At 49.5% G+C, this 22112-nt stretch overlaps 2 protein-coding genes across 2 annotated transcripts in view; both read left to right on the top strand.

Annotated features, from left to right (window-relative positions):
* The first annotated feature begins 1318 nt into the window (after positions 1 to 1318).
* Positions 1319 to 13149, top strand: LOC121022560 (laminin subunit gamma-1-like). Its single transcript, XM_040463756.1, has 9 exons — positions 1319 to 2031; positions 2593 to 2680; positions 3463 to 3571; positions 6971 to 7036; positions 7966 to 8067; positions 10819 to 11011; positions 11420 to 11556; positions 11904 to 12128; positions 12467 to 13149. The coding sequence occupies exons 1-9, from the start codon at positions 1868 to 1870 to the stop codon at positions 12610 to 12612; spliced, it is 1230 nt and encodes a 409-aa protein (XP_040319690.1). The 5' UTR covers positions 1319 to 1867; the 3' UTR covers positions 12613 to 13149.
* A 1885-nt stretch (positions 13150 to 15034) lies between these two features.
* The window catches only part of LOC121022559 (multiple epidermal growth factor-like domains protein 6), a 68301-nt gene continuing 61223 nt past the window's right edge, over positions 15035 to 22112 (top strand). Inside the window, exons 1-5 of the mRNA XM_040463755.1 lie at positions 15035 to 15150; positions 15518 to 15652; positions 18776 to 18922; positions 20699 to 20825; positions 21523 to 21662. Of these exons, the coding sequence (XP_040319689.1) occupies positions 15595 to 15652; positions 18776 to 18922; positions 20699 to 20825; positions 21523 to 21662 (472 nt within the window). The 5' untranslated portion in view covers positions 15035 to 15150; positions 15518 to 15594. The remainder of the gene's footprint in view (positions 15151 to 15517; positions 15653 to 18775; positions 18923 to 20698; positions 20826 to 21522; positions 21663 to 22112) is intronic.

The following is a 22112-nucleotide window of genomic DNA, read 5'->3' as shown; positions in this document are numbered from 1 at the left end:
GAGGCCATCTGGAAGGACAGGAGAGCTGGACAAAGAACACATCCCTCCTGTCTTCCTCTGATGCACTCAGGGATGGCACGTTTCCCAGGGAACCTTGGTGGGGGGTGTACTGGGTCTGGTCCTAGGCAGCTACAGAGGCCAGGTTACAGCAATGTAGGTCACATGTTCCAGTCTAGAGAGGCTAGGATCTGGCACATTATCTGCACTCAGCCTTTACCTGTCACTGCTCCAGCATGCTGCAGCCTGGACTCTGGATGGCCCTGGCCCCTCTGCTAGGTGCCCTCAGTGCAGGTGAGCCAATAGCAAGATCAATAAAATAACAGCCATGACATCTGGGTTCATGCTGTGTGTTGGGACCTGGGCCTCTACCTGCATTCTCTGTTAGACCTCTTGTCAACTCTGCATACGTACAACTAACCTCGCTTTTCAAATGAGGACACTGGGGTTCAGAGAGTAAATCACTTGGCCAAGGGCATGCTGTCTGTAAGTATCAGGTCCAGGTATGAACCCAGCGCCTGGCCTTCATCACTGCTGGGTCACTGCCCTAAAGGAAGCATCTGGGGCACACACCGCTGGCCTTCCTCTTCTGGGTTTCTCTAACCTACACTCCTCTGTGTATGTGTGTGTGTGTCCCCTCCCTCCATCTGCACGTTTTCACTCTCTCCCTTACCCAAGTGAAGCTGCCTTTTGTACACAGCCTTTCCCCCCCCCAAGTTCTCAGTGATCACTCCCTTTCTTGTCCCCTCATCCTTATACTCTGCCCCTTGTCTTGGCCCTGGAATCACATGCAGTCTGAGTGGTTTTGTATGTCCTAGTGGGTATTGTTTCTCTCTGAATTGTCTGCCTCTCTGGGCCTCATGTAAAGCAAGTACTTATAGTTGGCTTTGTCAAATGAAAATTATATAAATCTTATATAATCTTATAGCATACCTATAGCATACATAAATATATGCATTTATATATTTGTTTAATATATATTTAATATATAAATTCATTTATTGTTCACAATTTTTCATTTATTGTTTTCATTATTGTTTTTCATTTATTGTTCACAATTCTCCGAGGTAGGTTTCATGCCCCAATAAAACATGATCAAACTGAGGTGGACAGAAGTTACCAACTGGTAGTGGGTGGAAGACCTGGGATCTGACCCAGGTCTGTCTGTCCCCAAAGCCTGTGGATTTCCCTTGAGAACCCGGAGTCTCTTGGGGTCACCCACAAGGATTTGCTGAGCAGTTCTGAGGTAAAGCTCATGCAGCTCTTCCTTGGGTCTACAATGCATCAGTTTTCAGGGACAGAGGGTTGGCGTCCCAGCACTAAGGAGGGGCTGCATATCAGGCCTCATGAACTGCAAGGGGGCCCCAGACAGGAGCCCTGCCATACCATGACCCCTGCCTGTGCCAGCCCTTTCACCAGGGCCTCAGGGTGACTCTGGCCAGTCCTGTGATCTCTCTGAATCCCCACTTCCCCACATGTAAATTGAGAGGGTTGACCAGATGAAATGTCAGCTCTATTATCTTATGATAATAGAGCCTCAGGGCACTTCAAGTGCCTGAAATTCTAGAAGGTAAGGGTAACAAAAAAGTCACTAGGCTTCATCAAAGCATCAGATTTCTGAGGCCTTGGGTGGGGGGCTCTCAGCCAACCTGGTGTCCCTGTTACATCTGTGCTTTTCTCTTCCTATGTCTCAGGTTGGCCATGTGTCCAAAAGAACTATCATCCTCAGCACCAGCCATGGCACCCCATGTCCTCAGGGAAGACCCATTTGTTATGACAGTTTCTCAGTAATTGCAGACTTTTGTTCAAGTAACATCATCACAGGAGAAGGCCCAGAGCAGAAGGACTCTCTAGAGGCAAAAGGGGAGCAATGCCCTCACACCAAGCCTGTCGCTCCTCTCTTTTGCTTTTCACAGGGGCAGCTGCCCTCTGTCACCGCAGTGGGGCCCTCTGCTACCTCCTGTGCCTCATTGCCTGCCTGCCAGGCCAGGACTCCATGGCTGGAAGCTGCCTGCAGTGCTCCAAGGACTTTCAGTAAGGAGTGGACACCCTGGTGCCCCAGGAAGAGAGGAGGGAAAGGGCAGGAAGGACAAAGCAGCAGGGCGACTGGTTGGGAGAGACCAGGGCTTCCTTCTCCCTGGAAGAAAGTGGTCCTGTACAGGTCCCTTCTATGGTGGCCCTGAGTGTGAAGAGCTCCCAGGGGCATGAGTCCAGTAGCCTGGTGGTTGATCCCCTGGAGCCTGCCCAGGACACAGTCCCTGGATTTCTAACTTCAATCACAGCCAAGGTGCAGGACAGGTACCAGAAGACGTGGGCTCTAGACAGGCACTGTTTCTCTCCTGCCCTATAACCTGGTGAATCCTCACTTGGGAAGTGGGGCTGGCCATCATATGATCTATCTTCCCACATTCACTGTTAGCAGCTCTGGCTGCTTGCAGCTTCTCCTCAGACCAGATGGCAGCAGACCCAAATGTACGAAGGCCAGGTGTGAAGGGCCTCAATGCCATCTGCACTGCCATTAAGGCCCAACTGCTCCCTGGCTCCCAAACCTGCAGGGACTCTCCTCAGTTGCTCAGATTCCTTTGGCTTTTGCAGCTACCATGGTGGCAGGACAGCTCAGCAGCCGTGCCTCACCAGAATCTGCAGCCGGCTCCCAAGACTCAGAGAAAGCAAAGACTACCAGGTGACCCCGGGGGAAGGGCAGCTCCTTGTCTCAACCATTCCTGTGGGAGGGGGCATGGTGGTTATCAAGAAGTTCCCAGAAGAGGCTAAATTTCTCAGGATCAAAACAAACATGTCAAAAGTAAGATGGTGATGCTCTCCTTGGGGAGACACCCAACACTCCTTGCTCGCTTCTGACCCAGTGCCCGGGGACTTGCCCAGCCAGTTCAATACAAAAACAAATATAACACACCTCTACTGTGGGGATTAAATGAGATGATACCTGTGAAGTGCTGGGAGGTTCAGAGTCACTGCTTCCATGTGACATGCAATTAACATAGAAACTTTGGAGCTGGGGCACAAATGCCCACAGCAGCCACATTGCACCTCACTCACTTAGTGGGTGTCAACCAGGCACCTACTGTGTGCACCACTGGGTAGAGGACAAGAGTCAAGGCAGACCTCTGTCCCCTGAGAACTGAATCATAGCAACAACTACAGCTCAAGAAGTTTAGCTCTGGAGCTGCAGCATCCACCAAAAGTTAGACAAGGAGTACTTGAAAACCTCCCTTCAACCATGGATCACAATAATTAATTCCGCCTCACCATGACATATGGAGGTAATGTTGGTGGTAATTTTCTTTTACAGAGAAAATTGGAGGGGCAGAAAAGTTAGGGGATCTGTAAAGACCCTTGGCAAAGTAAGCACCTGAACTGAGATCCCAACTCTCAACAGCCTCCAGGTACAGGTGTTAGTCATGACCTACCTGCCTTCTCAACTTGTGTTTCCTTGTGTTCTCTCAGTGTTACCTGCCCAGGCAAGAGCCAAAAGCAAAGCGCACTGCCCATGTCTTCTGCCCTCTGGGCTACTTCTTCATAGACAGAGTCCTTAGCTGCCAGCCTCGCCCCACAGGTAGGTGAGAATGGGCTGGGGCCCTGATGCCACTGGGGAAGGACTGGCACAGGATGGGATCGAAGGGTTTTCTGCTTGAACTACATCCCCTGGAAGCCCAGGTGGTTTCTGAGGGACAAAGTCTGGCTACTCCTGGGCCCCGAACATGCACTCATATGGCTTGGGGAGAGTGAAATGAGGCAACACAGAAAGAAGGAAGTTTGCAGAGTGGTGAGGAGCATGGACTTTGGAAGACAGTTCAAGTACTAACTCTGTTCCTTACTAGATGTATGATCTTGGCAGAGTTTTACAGTTCTTAATGTACAGCATCTGCACAGTTTGTTAAACTTATCCCTAAGTATTTCATGTTTTGGGATGCTATTATAAAAGGAATCGTATCTTTTATTTCAATTTCCAAGTGTTGGTAGCTAGTTATTTTTTTCAATTTGCTTTTTATTTGTGACAAAATACATGTAACATAAAATTTAGCATCTTAACTGGTTTTTAGTGTTCAGCTTAGTGGTATTAAATACATTCATAATGTTGCCCAACTATCACCACCATCCATCTACATAGCTCTTTTCATTTTGTAAAATTGAAGCTCTATACTGATTAAACAATAATCCCCATTCCCCTGTACCCCTAGCCCTTGGCAACCACCATTCTACTTTCTGTCTCTATGATTTTGACTACTGTAAGTATCTCATGTAAGTGGAATCATACCGTATTTGCTTTTTGTGTGACTGGCTTATTTTACTTAGCATAGCATTTCCAGGGTTCATCCATGGTATACCATTAGGTCAGAATTTCCTTCTTTTAAAAGACTATATATATATATATATATGCCACATTTTGATTTTTCATTCTACTGATGGACACTTGAGTTGCTCTAACATTTTCGCTACTGTGAATAATGCTATGAACATGGGTGTACAGATATGTCTTTGGGACCCCAGCTAGTATTGACTTTTTTTATATTGACCTTGCATCCTTCAATCTTACCTGCTTCATTTATTTGTTAGAGTAACTATTTTGTGTGTAGATTTCATAATATTTTCTCTTCATGCAATATTTTATCTTTGAATAAAGACTTTTTAACTTCTATCTTTTCAAGCCACATGCCTTTTTATTACCCTTTCTTGTCTTATCATGCGGTCTATGAATTCTAGTACTAGTTTGAATAGAATTGGACATCTTTTCTCTGTTCTAAATCTTAATTGGGTTGAGGAAATCCTCTTCTATTTCTAGTTTTCTGAGAGTTGTTATCATGGATGGGTATTTAATCTTGTCCTGTCTTTTTCTGCACTGATTGAGATGAGCATATGGTTTTTCTCCTTTGTTCTGATAAGATGATGAGTATCATTGTTTTTTGAATGTTAAATTAACCTTGCATTCCCGAGATAAACTCCACATAGCTCTGATATTTTATCCTTTCTACCTATGATTGAATTTGATTTGCTGATATTTTGTAAGAATTTTTGCATCTATGTTCATGAGAGATATTAGTCTGTATTTTTCTTTTCTGATTTTTGTCTGGATTTGATATCAAAGTAATACTAGCCTTATAAAATTAACTTCCAGTTAGTACCTACTCCTCTATTGTATGAACGAGTTTATGTAGATTTGGTATGAGTTATTTCTTAAGTGTTGTATAGAACTCAGTAAAGCCACAGGGCCTAGAGTTTTCTTAATGGAAAGGTCTTTAATTACAAATTCAAAATTTTAATAAATTTAAGGCTATTCAGATTTTCTGTTTCTCATTGTGACAATTTGGTAATTTAAGTCTTTCATGGCATTTATCTGTTTATGTTGTAGACTTATTGTCATAGAGTTTTTCATACTATCCCTTTACTAACCTTTTAACATATCATCTGCAATGATTCTGTTTCATTCCTAATATTGGTACTTTGTGTTCTTTCTTTTTCTTTTTTTATTGATTGGTCTAGTTAGAGCTTTATAAATTTTATTTATCTTTTCAAGTAACTAGGTTTTGGTTTTATTGATTTTCTTTATTTTTCTATTTCATTGATTATCATATCCTTCCTTTTACTTGCTTTGATTTTAATGATATCCTTTTTCCAGCTTCCTAAGGTAAAAACAGATAATTGATTTTCCACCTTTATTGTTTTCTGATATAAGCATTTAGTTTACAGGCATTTAAACCTAAAATTTGTATCTATGCACTGCTTTAGCTATATCTCACGAATTTTATGATGTGGGGTTTTTATTATCATTAAAGTTAAAAAGTTTTCTAATTTCCTTCTGATATTTTCTGACCAGAAGATTATTTAGAAGTGTGTTGTTTAATTTACAAATATTTGGGGCTTTTTTAGATGTCTTACAAATTTCTATTTTAATTCCATAGTAGTCAGAAAACATACTCTCTGATATTTCAATCTTTTGAAATCTATTGAGACCTTTCTTATGGTCATATGTATGAGTCTGAGAAGGTTATTTAAGTTTTCCTTAAACCTCTCTTTCCTTATTTCTAAAAATGGAGTTGATAATAATGGTGACTAAATATGCCTGCTAAGTAAAGTCATATGTAGAAAGTTCTAAGTAAAGACTCAGTAAATGGTAGCCACCATACTCAGAAACAAGTTGTTCCTCACATGAGCGGTGGGGATTCTGGCACCTCATCTCAGAGACAAGAGCTCTGTCACTGCCCAACTGGCTCTGCTGCCCATCAGTAAGGAGGCTCCTCTGGTTGGCCACATACACATGCAGTCCCCTGTTCTCCCTCCCTGTCCAGCTTCTGAATGTTCTACAAGCCCCATAATTGCCTGAGTTCTTAGTGGGAGCAAGAAAGGCAGACAGAGCAAGCAGGGGAGAGGCCTGTGTGGGGCCATACTTCATTCCAGAACCCATAAATGTCAAGTGGAAAGGGATAGAGAGGTCTTCTTGTCCAGCTACCTACCCATCCCACCGCTAACTCCTGCAATCCTTTTGTCTCCCATCCACAAAGACATTTAGGATTGAAATGAGCATGAGAGAGAGAGAGAGAGAGAGGATGCTCAGAGGACCCTATCCCACTCAGCTGTGCACAGATGATGCTATCACTGTGCAAGGGTGGTTTGGAGTGACAAAGAACATGAGACATAGAGGGGGCCTGAGGGAAAAGAAGATAGGGAGAAATAGCGTACACAAGAGAGTGCCAAGGCCCTAACAACCAGGCCTCCAAGAGTGGGGAGGCCAGAACAATGGAACCAGGAGCTGGATCCAAGGTGGATCCCTACTCCCATCAGCAGCATGCGCAGGGCCACAAGACAAGTGAGGTTCTAAAGATCAAGAAGGGAGTATCTCAAGGCATACATCATTTTTACTTTTGTTAACTTTAAGACTGTATATGGTTTTGTTTTCAGCAGTATTTCCCCCCTTAATTTTCTTCAGGTTGAAAATGAAGTGTATTTGTATTTCCAGGGCACTGGCCAAAGGACAGCAGTGGAAGAGGAATGGAGGGAGAGCCCCTGCACCTGCGGGCAGAAGGTAAACAGGGCTGACACTGAGGGTGCTGACACCTGCGTGAGCAGGAGCGGTTTCTCATCTTTATCCCTTCCCCTCTGTAAGGATACTGCCCCTACCTCAAGGTCACCCAGCCTCTTATCCACCTGCTCTTTGATGTATATTGTGGGGCAGGGCCAGGCTGTGGGGAGCCCACTGAATTCATGGGACACTTAGGAGACAGAGCCACTCCCAGGGGAACTAAGAGGGCTTGCCCATCCATCAGTGTGAAGCAGCCTAGGGAAACACATGGCTGGACTAGAGGCAGGCAAGGACCTCAGTGAAGTGTCTGGCTGCCTGGAGAGGGACCATAGATTGCACTGCAGTGACAGGAGGACTAGAAAGGCACAGTGGGAAAAGGAACACAGCTGACGTGGACCTCTTGCCAGCCCTCTGCCCACCCATGTTCTGCCTCACACACTCTTCTTGAGCACCTGCACGTACCAGCCACTGGGCCAGTGTTAGGGTCCCTGGAGCTCACTGTTAGAAGACAGACAGACACAGGAACCCCCTAAACTACAGTGTGGAGAGTATTGAATCAAAGTAAGGACAAAGCCATCGAAGCTCAGACAAAGGTACTGGCAGTCTTCTTGGCAAGGGACCCAGGAGGCTTCTTGGAGGAATACACATGGGAGTCAGGCCCAGAAAATGCACAGGCTCAGTCAGTCAGTCACGGAGGGCAGGGAGAACCCTTCAAGCAGAGGAAGTAGCTTTTTGGAGAAGCAGAGAGCAGAGACTTTGCTGCTCTGATCTTCTCCCTGGCAGTGATGCCACCCCAGGGCTCTGGGCTATAGATTGCCACAGAGGCCAGCCTGGTCTTGGGCCCCCAACTCACCACCCTAGGGCCTGCAGACTCCTCCCATGATGAGGCCCTGAGTCCTGGTGGGACCCACCCATATGGCTTCCCTTCACAGGCCACTTCTGCCCAGATGGTGCCATCACCATGCCATGCCTGGCCAGGACCTTTGAAAGCAGGAGGGAGACACCCCACCCCAACACCAGCTTCTGCTCAGCAGGTCAGTTCTGAATTTTGTCTGCTGTTTGTACAATGGGAAGAGTGAGTTGCTGACTTTGCTGATTAGGTGCTCATCCAAAGTCTACCATACATACTTCATGATGCTGACTATAGCCAGCAGCATCTCCAGGCCCTGGTAGAGGTGAACACCAGGAAAGCCCCACTCAGGATGCAGCAGGCCCCAGCAGGCTACCAGGTCTGGGAGCCCCATGTTGTCTTTGCTCAGCTGGGAAAATCAGGACATGTGCAGGAAGTTCAAGGCAGCCCAAATTGTTCAACATAGAGTTTAAAGACAGAGGGGTCATGTGGCTGGGAACCACTCACAGTGAGCACATGGAGAAAAGAAACAAACAGTTTAAAAGTGAAGAATGAAAGTGCTGGTAGGCACAAGGGAGGAGTGGTCAGGAGCCCAGACAGAGAACACCATGTGGGAATTGGGACACATCCAGATCTGCTATTGATGGGCTATCAGTAGGTTCCTTGACCTCTCTAAGCCTCAGTAGTAATATTTGCCTTATAAGGCTTCTGTGGGCATCAGACAAGACATCTATATAAAGGACCTTGCACTGAACCTAGCACATATTGAGTGCTCAGGAAAGAGTTGCTTCTGACCTCATAATCACCGCCATCAACAACTTCCCCTATTACCTTGGAAGAATGAGTCTGGGGGCAGAGAAGGGGTATTTATCAGGTCAGACCACTCAGTGTCCTGAGGGAATATTCCCCCTCTCCTGCCTCAGCACTACCAGATGCACCACCACAGATCCCAACGCACTGTCATGTAAGTGCTTGTGACAGCCAGTAGTGGTTGAGGAGAGCTTGTGACCACCCTGGGGATGTAACGATTTGGGGGCTCAGGAAGCTCACTCGCTCCCCAGGATCATCTAATTTTGGCAGCGAAGCCAGGACCAGAACCCGGGTGTCAAGACAACACAGGGCTGATGCCCTCGCCTGCAAGCCTGGGCAGGGTTGAGGCTCCTGAACTTCAGCCCCACACACAGTGCTGTATGGGACAGGAGGGCACCTGCCAATCCAGCTGCTGGCCTTTGGACAGGGCCACTGCCATCAGCGATAATGGTGTGTGGTGTTGGGGGGCCCTGAATCCCCAAGAGACCCACCACATCATGGGCCCTAGGCCACTGCTCCCTGCACACAATAGGTCTCACTGCCCGCTTGCCTGTCCCCTAGCCCAGACAGTTCTCTCCCCTTGCCTGCAAGCTCTCCACTGCTTATTCTTTTAGTGCTGTCTCCAAAGGCCAATACAGGATTTCTCCAGAAAAATATAAATGGCCACAAACATCTTCCTGCTTCCCATTTGTCACAACTCTGCAACAGTTCTGAGCACCAGTTTACTTGCCATGGGCTGGGTGACACTCGAAGCCCCTCCAAGCTCTGACATCCTGAGTCTGTGACTCATGGAACACAGTACAGGTTTGACCTGGCAGGGGAGGAAAGGCCCAAGCATAGTGGGGTGGGGCTGGAGCACCTCTTGGGTGTCAGACTCTGCACTAAGTGTTCTCACATGTGTTAGCTCACATAACACCATCGAACACCATCGATTATGATCTGGGGCTCATAATCCCCTCTGAACTTCAGAGGTCAATTAAGTGGCTTGGGTCACATAGAGTGAGGTCACAGTGCAAACCCACATCTGTCTCATTACTTTGTAACACCCCAAGAATGCCCCGAAGTCCACATGGATGGATGTTGGATGGTTTTGAAAGGAAGAAAAAGAGGCAGGGACAAATTCCTCACAGCCTCCATTTTGCCCAATTCTGAGGCTGTTAACTGGAGACAGGGCTGGATCCCTGGTAAGTGGTTCAAGGAAACAGATTTCTGTGACGGAGCCTCTCAGCTACTTTTCTGTGAAGTTCTGAAGCCACCAACTCCCTGGGCCATTCCTCGGAGCCATGGAGGAAAGTGTGATGCTTCCTCTGCAGCCCAGGGCCAAGACCAGCCCCCACCAGAACCAGCCCCTGGAGGATAGGGCCAAAGTGGGCACTCAGGTGAGATAGCTGAGTAGGAAGGAGTCATTTCCTCTGCAGGCCCCAGGAGTTGGAGAGCGAGGAGCAAAGTGTCCAGCAGCATCACCCGTGGTCACACATTAACTCCCCTACTAGGAACCCCAGTTCCCATGTGAGGACAGAGTGAGGGCAGAGGCTGTCCCACACTGAGACAGAGCAACAGAAACAGCAAAACTAGGAAAGTGACCCAGCCTCCAAGAAAGTGAAGATAGGTCTGGTGTGAGCCACAGCAGCCGGAAAGTTTCCTCTCTCCCCAGGGTGTTGGAACTGTGATGCTGCGATGTTGAAACTAGGACTCACGAAGACTTGCCGGGTGCCCAGTCCTGCACAGGGGCTCTGTCACATTGCACAGTGTTGTCACAGCAAGCCTGGGAAGCTGTGTTGTTGTAATCCCATTTTATAGAAAGGAAGATGGGAGTTTGAGAAGCTAGGAGACTCCCTGTCATAGTCGTCTGTGGGCTGTGCTGCTGAGGCAGTGGGAGCCCCCTGAAACCTGCAGCACTGAGAGAGCAAGGAAGCCACTGGTCTCTGCATGGAGAAGAAAGGACCCCCCCCCCCCCACTCTGCACCTTGGTAAATGCCGATGGCAACCCTCCTCCCTGCACTCCCAGGCCCACAGGAGGATCAGACCCACCAGGGCCTGGGAAGCATTCATTGTTTTCCTTTTGAGACCAGCAACGCAGGTCCTTCGGAGAGAACTGCAGTGATGTGGGCTGTTCTCTCCCCAGTTCTCAGCCAGTGTCTGCAGTGCCCAGCGGGATACTTCTGCCCCAACCAAGCCACCCAACCCATCCCATGCCAGCCAGGCACATTTAGCCCGAATCCAGGCCAGGATGAAACCACAGACTGTGTTCCATGCCCAGCAGGCAAGGCCTGTACCCAGGCTGGGCTGACTCAGCCAGATGCAGAGTGCACACCGGGGTAAGGAACTTTGATTTCTTAATGATATAGAGGTGACTGGATGGGGGCTCAGTGTCCTCCCCCTACCATCGTTCAGGAGTCATACCCTCAGATTCAGGTGGGGATTCAGCAAACATCCACCCACCTCCGTGTCCTGGGAGGGCCCCTGCCTCCCAATCAAGGCTCAGTGTCACTCCAGCCCCAGGCTCCAGGACCCTCCCCAGGAGCACCGGGGCCTGAACATGAGCTGGAGGCAGCTAGGTAACATGAGCTGGAGGCAGCTAGGTAACATGAGCTGGAGGCAGCTAGGTAACCCACGGGGAGAAAGGGGCACAGGGAGGTTACTGCAACAAAGCCACAGAGGCCAGCAGGCACAATGGGATTTCCCTGCGACTACCCAGGCTGATGGGTGCTCCTTGGTTGTCGTAGGTATGTGTGCCCTGTGGGCTCTTCCAGCCCCAATGCTCCCACCCATGCCTGCCCACCTGGGACATTTAGCAGCCGCAACAACCTCTCCGACCTGTCACAGTGTGAGGTCTGCCCCTCGGGAGTAGCCTGTCCTAGGGGTGAGTGAAAAGGGGGAAAGGCAGCCTTGCTGCCTATTGGACCCTGCCTTTTTGGGTGAAGAACCATCTCCACTCCTAGGCAAGGAAGGCCAGCAAAATAGACCCTGACCCATAACCCTTTGTTTTCGCACAAAGATCATGGTTCACCTCACTTAGGGTGTCTGAGGATGGGACCATGAAGATCACTGCGTTCCCACCATGCTGCCTCAGGTAGCCTTGGGCCGCTGCTGACCAAGATGCCCCTTTCACCAATGCCAGGCCCCAGCCCATGTCCCTTCCACTTACCAGAGGGATGTAGCTGGAGGGGGTGCTGCTCCTCCGGGTCTAATTCAAGATTGTGTTTGCAGGAACTGGAAGTCCAAACTGGCCCCCTATCCCCTGTCCAGCTGGCCATTATTGCCCTCTGGGCACCAAACGGCCGACCCAGTTCCAGTGTCCCCCAGGCACCTGGAGTAACCAGACTGGACTAACAGCAGTCGAGGAGTGTGTACCTTGTCCCAGGGGCTGGTTCTGTGTCACTGGAGCCCAGCTTCCCTCAGGGACATGCAAAGCTGGGCATTACTGCCCACAAGGTGAGTGGGGCCAGGGTCTGCTCTGCAAGGTCACAGGTGAGTGCCAGAAGAGAAAGCCACGAGCCAGCCTGCCATACTAAGGTTAGATTTCAAGAGAACCTTCCTGAGAGTAGGGCCAAGACTGCTCAGCTGCTGAACATCCTGAATGGGGATTCCCAGGGTATGAGTCCAGACAAGGCTGGTCCTAGGTGAGTGGCACCCCCTGCTCCCTGCCCCTTCCCCAGTGGCCTCTGTTGAGGAACTGTCCCCAGGCAGTAGGGTGAGAAGCTACTGTACCTGCATAATGCAGCCCTGGCCCCCCTCTTCCGTCCTGAGACCCCTCCTTCTTTCTGAAACAGGTACAATGTGGAGCACCCAGTTCCCTTGCCCAGCAGGCACCTACAGCTCTCAAGCAGGCAACAGCCAGATGGAAGACTGTCTGCCATGTCCCCCAGGGGCCTTCTGCCCCAGTGGTGCCCCCAAGCCCGTGCTCTGCCCACGGTAAGGGAGGCTGAAGGGTATGGCCATCCTCAAAGTTACCACATGTTTATTAAGTACAGGCCGAAGCCTGGCACTATGCCAGGCATCGAGGGATTTATAAAGAGAGATGAGGGTCTGGGCTGCCTTAGGACCTGATAGCTTTGTTAAGATAAGACATAGGAACTGAAAAGGCAAGGGCCAGGGCTGAGATGCAGGGTGGCAAATTGGAGTGGGACCCACCCCCACCCTCATGGCCCTAGATGTTGAAAGGGAGAGAACTCACTCTGGGCTGGAGTCAATGGGTAAGGTGCCCACACCCCAGTGGAGAAGCTGCTTCAAGAACAACACACCCCAAGGCCACGCACTCTGGAAGCTAATTCTGGCTGACATCTTAGCAACGATCATTTGGCGCTCTGGAATTCTCTCTGTTGATTTGACTGGTTTATGAAGATGTGCCCCTTATTCCTCTGGTCACGGAGTAAACTTTAAGAATTTTTCTTATTTTGAAAAAGTGATACATATTCTTCACGTAAAAAGTGAAAACAGTAGTAACCAAAATAAATTTCAGACCAAATATAGATTTCCATGTAAAAAACAAAACTGTAGGGGTGCCTGGGTGGCTCAGTTTGTAAAGCATCCGACTTCAGCCCAGTCATGATCTCGCAGTTCCTGAGTTCAAGCCCCACATCGGGCTCTGTGCTGACAGCTCAGAACCATGTAGTCTGCCTCAGATACTGTCTCTCTCTCTCTCTCTCTCTCTCTGACCCTCCCCTGCTCATGCTCTTTCTCTCTCTCTTAAAAATAAATAAATATTTTTAAAACTTTTTAAAATAAGTATTTACAACCAGAGAGAATGTGGAAAAGAAGCATGACATGAAAGGCAGAAATAATTGAGGAAAGACCACAGGATCTGAAGGTAGTTATTTCAAGCTTCTGTTCAACAGCATCATGAACAAAGTTAAAAGGCAAACAACCAAGCAGGGAGATGTTTTCAATATGAACGTCAGGCCAAGCATCCATCTACTTACTGCCTTATTATATAAGGGCCATTACAAATCACTTACAATAAGACAGAGAGAGACAGACAGACAGACCAACGATAGACCACACCAACATAAAAACATAAACAAAGTAGAGGAACAGAAAACTTTTTGTTTGGTTGTGTTTTAATTTATTTAAATTCCAAGCAGTTAACATTCGGTGTAATATTAATTTCAGGTGCACCATACAGTGATTCAGCAATTCCATACATCCCTCAGTGCTCATCATGACGAATGCTCTCCTTAATTCCCAGCACCTGTTAGCCCCCTCCCCCTCCCCCCACCCACCTCCTCTCTGGTAACCATTAGTTTGTTCTCTATAGTTAAGAGTCTGTTTCTTGGTTTGCCTCTCTTTTTTCTCCTTTGCTCATTTGTTTTGTTTCTTAAATTCCATATATGAGTAAAATAATATGTTATTTGTCTTTCTCTGACTGACTTATTTTGCTTAACATAATACTCTCTAGCTCCATCCATGTTGTAGCAAATGGCAAGATTTCATTATTTTTTATGAAGTAAGTATTGAGTAATATTTTTGTGAAGTAAATATTGAATAAATATGGAGTAATATTCATATATATATACATATTTACAAGTGTTAATGGACACTTGGGCTATTTCTATAATTTGGCTATGTAGATAATATTTATAACATCAGAGTATATGTGTTCCTTCAAAGTAGTATTTTTGTATTCTTTGGATAAATACCTAGTAGTGCAATTGCTGGATCATAGGGTAGTTCTACTTTTAACTTTTCGAAGAACCTCCATGCTGTTTTCCAGACTAGTTGCCCCAATTTGCATTCCCACTAACAGTGCAAGGGGGTTCCTTTTTCTCCACATCCTCACCAACAACTGTCATTTCTTGTGTTGTTGATTTTAGCCATTCTAACAGCTGTGAGGTGGTATCTCATTACAGTTTTGATTTGTATTTCCCTGATGATCAGTGATGTTGAGCATCTTTTCATGTATCGGTTGGCCATTTGTATGTCTTCTTTGGAAAAGAGTCTATTCATGTCTTCTGCCCATTTCTTAGTTGGATTATTTATTGTTTCAGGTGTTGAGTTTTATAATTTCTTTATTTATTTTGGATACTAACCTTTTATCAGATATGTCATGTGCAAACTTTTAATAGAAGGACGATCAGCCTATAAGCCTGGTTTTAAAACCTCTCTCGATACGCTGTCCCATCTAGGCCACATTTAGGGCCACACCTACCACATCCTCAGCATAACCCAGGGGTTTACAGCCAGGGTGGGACTTGGCCTTTAAATCCGGAGGGTGAGGCTGGAGACAGTGGTGGTCTCCTGCCCTCCATCAATGGTGATCCCATGTGGCTGTCACAGCTCCTCCCCAAGAAGGCTGTGGGCACCCACACTCCTTGCTCTCTGCTTCTTTTCCAGGGGAACCTCCCACCAGAGTCTGGGTGCAAGGCTGGCTGTGGCCTGTGTGCTTTGCCCTGCAGGTCACCACTGCCCTGAGCCAGGCACTGCTACTCCACAGCCCTGTGGTGCTGGAAGCTTCTCTGTAAGTGTTCCCAGAACAGACTCCATCCCTTAGAGGGCTCAGAAGGGGGAGGATCCTACAGTCAGGGAAGTGGGGAGGTGGCTAGGTGCAGCCTCCATCCTGGGCCCCTTTCCTCCAGGCGTTGGAAACCTGTGGACCAGGGCAGGTGCTCAGAGAGTACCTCAGTTTTACTGGCATCTGCCCTGCTCTGAGCCCCTCCCATGCCCTGCCCTCCTCAGAAGGAGATGTACACAATAGCCTGGGGTCCCAGCCAGCAGCATTCTCAGTTCAATTCCACATGTATTCTGAATGCCTACAATGTGCCAGCCTTGGCCCAAATGTTAGAGGAGTGGAAAGAAACCAACCTTATTGCCAATCCTCCTTCCAGGGTCCAGGCCATCTCTGGTGCCAAAAGTGCTCAGGAGGAAAGCTCTGCAATCAGACAAAACTGGCCCGCCCCATAGCATGTCCACCTGGGCACTACTGCCCAGCCCCAGGCCTGCTGACCATCCCTTGTCCCATGGTAAGAAGATCCCCTCAGCCCTCCTGGCATCTCTTCACCTGTGCCTGCAAAGGCTCTGGAGCCATCAGCCCTGTACCGGTGGTTGGGGTGGAGGACACTCCTTCACTGTGACACGGCCACATGCCAGCCCTCTGCCTCCTGCCCCACTCTGATGAGGAGCACTGGACCACTCCCTTTATCAAAGCTGATTTCTGATAGTGGTGTTAGACCAGAGGTCACAAGGGGCAAAGCAACCCAGGCTTGTGGAAGAGGGAGGGATGCAGGGAGAGGGAGGGAGAGGCTCGGGAGCTGAAAGATAGAGACTCAGGTGGAGCTGCCAGCAGGGGGGGGGGGGGGGGGGGCAGCCTTTGTTCTCCAGGCTCCAGAACCCTCCAATCTCCCCCACCCCCCACTGTAGCCATGGCTTCTTCTCCCCAAGATATACGCACCTCTTCAAATGATCTGATGTCCTCTATTCTCTCTTCCTGCCTGCTTTTGAAATCTGCTGTGAATTAATCACATTCCTCACTGGGTGGGTGTTTTGCCATCAAACACTGTTGGTCTATCAAAAAGTAAGTCCCTCTCATTCGTGTGTGTGTTCTGGAGGCTCATTCTTCAAGCAGGCCATTTCCTCCTCCCCAGCCCTGCCGTGTCCAGGGTGAGGGTGGAGGGGCCCAGCTCTGTTCCCTTCCTAGCAGAGCAGCCAGGCTACCCGGGCCTGGAGCCCCATTCTGGCCTCCAGGTCCTTGATGTCAGTTCAACGTTCTCTGTTCAGGGCACTTTCCGAGAGGCCCCTGGGGCAGCACGTGTGGAAGACTGCCAGCTGTGCCGCCCTGGGGCCTTCTGTGGCAGAACAGGCCTGACTGAGCCCCAGGGGCTATGCAGTCCTGGGCACCACTGTGGGCCTGGTTCCAACACCTCCTCTCCGGTGAGTGCAGGCCCTCCTGGGCCTAAGGGAGGCAAGGCTGGCCTGAGCTCAGAGGACTGGGCTGGAGTCAGGGGACACCAGTACCTACCTTTAGGGCTCACGGCCTCTTGGGGTAACAGAGCAAAAATGGTGGGACGTTGCAGAGACAGAGCCAGTAAAACTGCAACCATTAAACATGGCCAATAAAAATGTGGAAGGGCCAAAGTATTTAATATCAGTTTCCAGCTTTTACCTAAAAAGCCACCAAATACAAATAAGTCATCAGTTAGGAAAAAGCACAACAGAGCTGACAATTAAGACACATGAACCAAAGGCATTTCTGTACAATATGCATCTACTAATCATCAAAAGTAAACACAGTTGCTGAGGCCCTAAGAAGACACGGCTGAGGGATAGAGTCCATTTCCAGTGGGCCGCACCTGGGCCCAGGCTGCCGGACAACAATCGTGAAACATGTTGACAAGAGCCTCAAGGCAGTTTGTACCCTTTGATCCAATACTCATGTGGGAAAGAACATAAAAGGGAAAAAAATGTCATTCATTTAAATATGTTAAAGATGTTCAAAACACCACACATTTTAACAGCAAAAACACAACACAAAACAACACAAAGGCCCAGTAATAGGAAAATATCTAAGCACAGATATGGAATACCATCCAGCTGGATAACAGGTGACAGTTAACAATGACAGGTAGGTATACTGTCGATACATAGATGACTGAAAGATGATACATAGGTAAGAGTGAGAAAGATAAGACCGACAGACAGATGTGCCTTACCACAAGTGTAGCAGCACTTTCAGCAAATAGGCAGAGAAGTGGGATTGTTTAGGCTACTCAACATTAAAATTTATTTCATTTTTCTGAAAAGTTAAACTCCCAGAGCATTTCCCAGAGGGGGGTGTAAGTCAGGTTGATGCGTGTAAATGAGCAGGAGTGCACTACTGGCTGACTGAGGCAGGCCTCCTCACAGAGGGGTTCAGAAGGACTATGAGGGAGCCCAGTGGAGAGAACCCTCTTGTTCTCAACTTTTAAAACTCAACTGGACCCTCTTCCTCTAGGAGGGACTCCCCTTTGGTGACCTCTGCCCTGCTGGCCATTTCTGCCCTGCTGGCACCAAGGATGCCAGGCAGAGGCCCTGCCCAGTTGGCACCTGGAATGCAGAGAGAGGGGCACAGGATGTGAGCTGGTGCCTGCCCTGCCCACCTGGGTTTTTCTGTGCTGCAGCAGGCCAGGCTGCCCCCAGGGGCCCGTGTGCACCAGGTGAGGGCATCCATATCTCCCCCGATGACCTGGCAGGAAAAGCACCAAGCAGAGGATGGTCAGGTCTGCCACCTGGGCTCTGGCCCTAGGACCCTCAGCTCCTGAGGTAGAGACATGTTAGTGAGAGCTTAGGGGAAGTGTTCCCAGGTCAGTGAGGCTCGGCTTGGCCTTGGGAGGCAGGCTGGAAGCTACTAGGTGCCCCTTCTAAATGGATTGTTCCAAGTCCTGAGGCCTAGATGAAGGGGAAGGAGAAGGAAAAGAAGGACCAGGGATGAGGAAGGACAGTGGTGTTCCAAAGGCTAAGGAAGAGTCTTCTGCCTGCTTGGCCCGGGAAGGCCCATCACCTTGTCTGTGATTGGGACAACACTTTGACCTTCCCCCAAGGTCCTCTGGATTGGGGGGGGGGTTCCATGTACAACAGAATATCCATGGGTTCACTGGGGAGTGAAATTTAGGTTCAGATGGATGAGACGCAGCCACTCTGCTCCACCAACCTGCCACCCACCTCAGCCTCCCTTTGACTAAATGGTGAACACGTATTTGAAGATGTACATTCAAAGGGACCTAGTTAATAGCTCATCTGGGATATCCACAGAGCATGTTGCCATCAAAGCTGTTATTAGTGTGGCAGGACCCTTATGGATGGGAAGGCAAGTAGCACAGCTCCAGCACCAAAAAATAGACCAGCCTGAATGCCTTCTCTTCTTCTAGGATATTACTGCCCAGGAGGGGCGTGGACCCCGACACCTCTCAGTGGCCCATGGGGAGATGGTGGCTCTGTGGGCCACATCTGCCCTGAAAGCTCACAGGTGGCCACATCCCAGACAGATGGGTATCACAGCAATGGCTCAGGTACTTGGGCTGGCTCAGAAGGCAGACCAGAGTTGCTATAGAAACCATCTACAACACAGGGTGGGCAAGGCCACAAACTGACACAGATGCTTTACTTTCCAGGCCAAGAGAGCCACCAGGAGAGGACCTGCCCTCCCAGTCATTACTGTCCCCAGGGCACTGGCCACATCCCCTTTCCTTGCCCTCAGGACATGTCCAGTCCATGGAAGGGCCAAAGCCCAGCCCAGAGCTGTTGGCTATGTTTTGCAGGTGAGGAAACAGAAGGGAGCAGTTGGGGTTTCTCTTGGAGAGTCAGGTCAAAACTGTGTTTTGGGGCCTGGGGAGCAGCAGGTCACTGGAAACCTCTCTCTGATGGCCTAGGGTACAGGAGGCCCTGGGAACAGTGGTCAAGGACAGGGCCTTTGGACTGGGCAGAAGTCCAGTGGCACTATTCCTTGCTGTGGGAAATAACTTAACTCAGTTTCTCATGTGCCCAATAAGAATACAGAATATGGGAATTTGTATTATCGAGGTAAAAATTAGATACGACAGTAAATAAGGCAAAGAAGTGGCCATAATACAGAAGAACAGGTTCCATGGAGGAGACAAAGGGCTTGGCATGGTCCTGGGTAAGTGAGGATGTGTACTCAGTGACACTCATGTCATTGGCCCAGAAGTGACAGCATGGGACTGGGCTTCTTGCAGGGCAGGCTGAGCAGTGGCTCCATCCAACGCCCTGCTTCAAAGGGTGGGAGTGTTGGGAGCACTGCAGGCCTGACCTTGGCTGTACTTCACTCCCCAGGGCAGCATCAAGAGACCTTCTGGCAGAGTGAGTTAAGTGTGGGGCTAGATAAGGGCAGCTATGAGATGGCAAATCACGGAACCTCTGGGCTGGGGGAGCCTCAGGGAACAGGACTTCCTTCCCTGTCCTTCCTCCAGTAACAAGATTGGGCCTGGCTGGTGACCCCACTGAGGTCTTGTGTCTCCCAAGACCCTGCCATCGTGACCTCACTGCCACCCGTGCAGGTTCTCTGTGGCCAGGGCCAGCACGGAGCTCATGGGCAGCACTCTAGGACTGTGCTGTGGGATGAGCACCAGCCCGGCAGCCCCTGCCAGACAGCACCTCTACCCCCCACCCCCACCGGCTCAGGGGTGCCCCAGGGGTGAGATTATGGACCATCTCCCAACCCCAGACCTCCCTTGTCCAAGGACAGCCCACAAAGAGCAGCCACTGTTTATCCTCCCCCTTGTGACATCAGTGTCCTTAGGGGTGTGGAGACAACTCTCATGCAAGCTGTAAGACCACAGATGTTTAAAACTCTGTTACTCTGTCTTCCTCCTTCACCTGCCTGTTGCTGGTACAACATGCACTGCACGTGTTTCCTATGCTCACACATGCCCGCAGATGTGTACACATCATACTTCCACAGGTAAACCTGCCAGCTTGGGGGCAGTGACAAAACCAGGATCACACACACTTTTTTTTCTCTTCTCCTAACTTCTCCTATCCTTCTTCTTCTTAGAGTTTATTACCCATAGATTATGTGCTCCATGAGCTAATAAAGGGTCATAATGCTGCAAATAGAAATAACAAACTTGGCCAAGAAGGGAACAGGCTTCCAAAACAAGTGTCCCAGAGGCCTTCATTCAGTGGCTCAGACTCTGCTTCTCAAGCTGGGTGTGGAGCCCCCAGTCCTCCTGGTCTGTCCTGTGCCCACCTTTCTCCAGAATAGGCCAAATGCTGGCACCCCTGTACTTTCTCCTCACCTTTGCAGTCTGCCCAGATAATTTCTGATTACATCTCTGTGCCCCACCCCCACACCTGGGGCCCCACCCACTGTCCCTGTGATGAGCCAGGACTGGACAGGACCCTGGACTGGAGCTGCCTGGGCAGTCAAGGGTGATGTCACTCCAGTTTTTAATCTCTGCTACTGTATTTCAGAAAATGTCCTCTGCAGAGGGTGGGCAAGACTGGGACTACTGAGTGATTGGTTTGGGTGTGGGAGGGGCTATTTTGTGATCCCACCTACTTCTGACTTTGGGCAGGAGCTGAAGTCACCCAACCTGACGGAGGCATCCATGCCATGGCAGGGGGCCCCTGCCCTCCAGGCCACTTCTGTCCAGTGGGCACAGCAGTGCCCCTGCCTTGCCCTGTGGGTACCTTCTCAGATCGGTGAGTGAGAAGCCCATGGGGGTAAGCTCAGAGCTGTCTTCCTCCTGGTCTTCTGTCCACATGGACCATCTCACTGGCAGCATCCCTCCACCACAGAAGGACATCAGCCTCAGAGCAGGGCTTCCACCTGACCTGTGACCAGCATTATAGGTAAAGGGAGTTTTCTTATCAGAATAAGGGCAGGCAATATGGGCTGCTGGGAGCTTGAGAACATTCATACCCGAGAAAGAAAGGCTATCAGGTATTCTGTGCATCTGCCTGAGTCTAATTTGAGAGTAGAGTCCCATCTTCCCATGTTTAGGAGCATCCCAGCCCCCAAGAGAAGGTACTCAGGGCAAGGGGACAGCTGTGGAGCCAATGGTTGAAGGGCTGGTGGATGTTCTGCCTATTGCTGCCAGACGAAAAGGTCTGTGGCCCTAGACAACTGAGTTTGAATTAAGATTAAGATGGAAAAGGACAACTATACCCAGACAGCTGTCTTGGGGAGCAGCAGGGGGAGAAAGAGAAAGAGAGCCCTGTTGAGCTCTCCTCCAGGCATCGTCCAGAATGAAACCACCTGCCTTGTAAGCAGGAAGAATCCCAGGGAACCTAAAAGAGGAGAAATGAAAAGGCAGCTCCAGAAATGCATGGTCCCTTGCCAGGACATGGCTACTCCACCTGGTCCCACTGATGCCCAGGTTTCTCTCTGTCTCTCCAGGATGTTTCTCACCATGGCATCGGAGTGCCTGTCCTGCCCCTTTGGCCATTTCTGTGGTGCATCTGGCCTCACTGCCCCCTCTGGACCCTGTTCACCTGGCTACTTCTGTATGGAAGGAGTCTCCTCCCCAACCCCAGCAGGTAAGGGGTCTCTTAGGACTGGTGTGGGCCCTGCACTGGCCCAACGCCCAGAGGTAGATGGGCACTCTGATTATGGGAAGTGACTGGGTGCGGGGCAGTTTGAGGACAAAGGGGAAGGGTGTGAACAAGCGGGCCTGGAGAAGATCCTTGGCCGGAGTGTTTAGAAGTCTGACTGCTATTCCTGGACCCACTGGCCTCCTGTCCTGTGCCTGTAGCAGTATTTCTCATGGTTGGCTCACTGCCCTCTGGACTGTGGTCATTGGGCTCTTGTCACATCTGTGGTTCTGAGCCCACCTCAGCCCCACCCAACCTCCTAAATCAGAGCCCCACTGACCCAAAGATGGAAACGCCATATATTTTCAAGAATGTGGGCAGGGAGAACCTGGGGGCTTCCAGAGACCAGCCAGCAGGTTCCAGAATGGTACCCTTTGAGGAACCCAGAGGTGAGCT

This window comes from Herpailurus yagouaroundi, unplaced genomic scaffold (assembly GCF_014898765.1).
Source record: "Herpailurus yagouaroundi ecotype Mexico unplaced genomic scaffold, PumYag 426, whole genome shotgun sequence".
NCBI lineage: Eukaryota > Metazoa > Chordata > Mammalia > Carnivora > Felidae > Herpailurus > Herpailurus yagouaroundi.
Note: the sequence above shows the minus strand (reverse complement) of the source record. Positions and strands in the feature narration are given on the sequence as shown.

Bases quoted from the DNA above. Each gene is read 5' to 3' on its own strand.
- LOC121022560 (XM_040463756.1), top strand. From the start codon at position 1,868: ATGCCCTCACACCAAGCCTGTCGCTCCTCTCTTTTGCTTTTCACAGGG. The intron at 7,037-7,965 runs GTAAACAGGGCT...TTCCCTTCACAG, and splicing joins CCTGCACCTGCGGGCAGAAG to GCCACTTCTGCCCAGATGGT. The intron at 12,129-12,466 runs GTGAGTGGGGCC...TTTCTGAAACAG, and splicing joins TGGGCATTACTGCCCACAAG to GTACAATGTGGAGCACCCAG.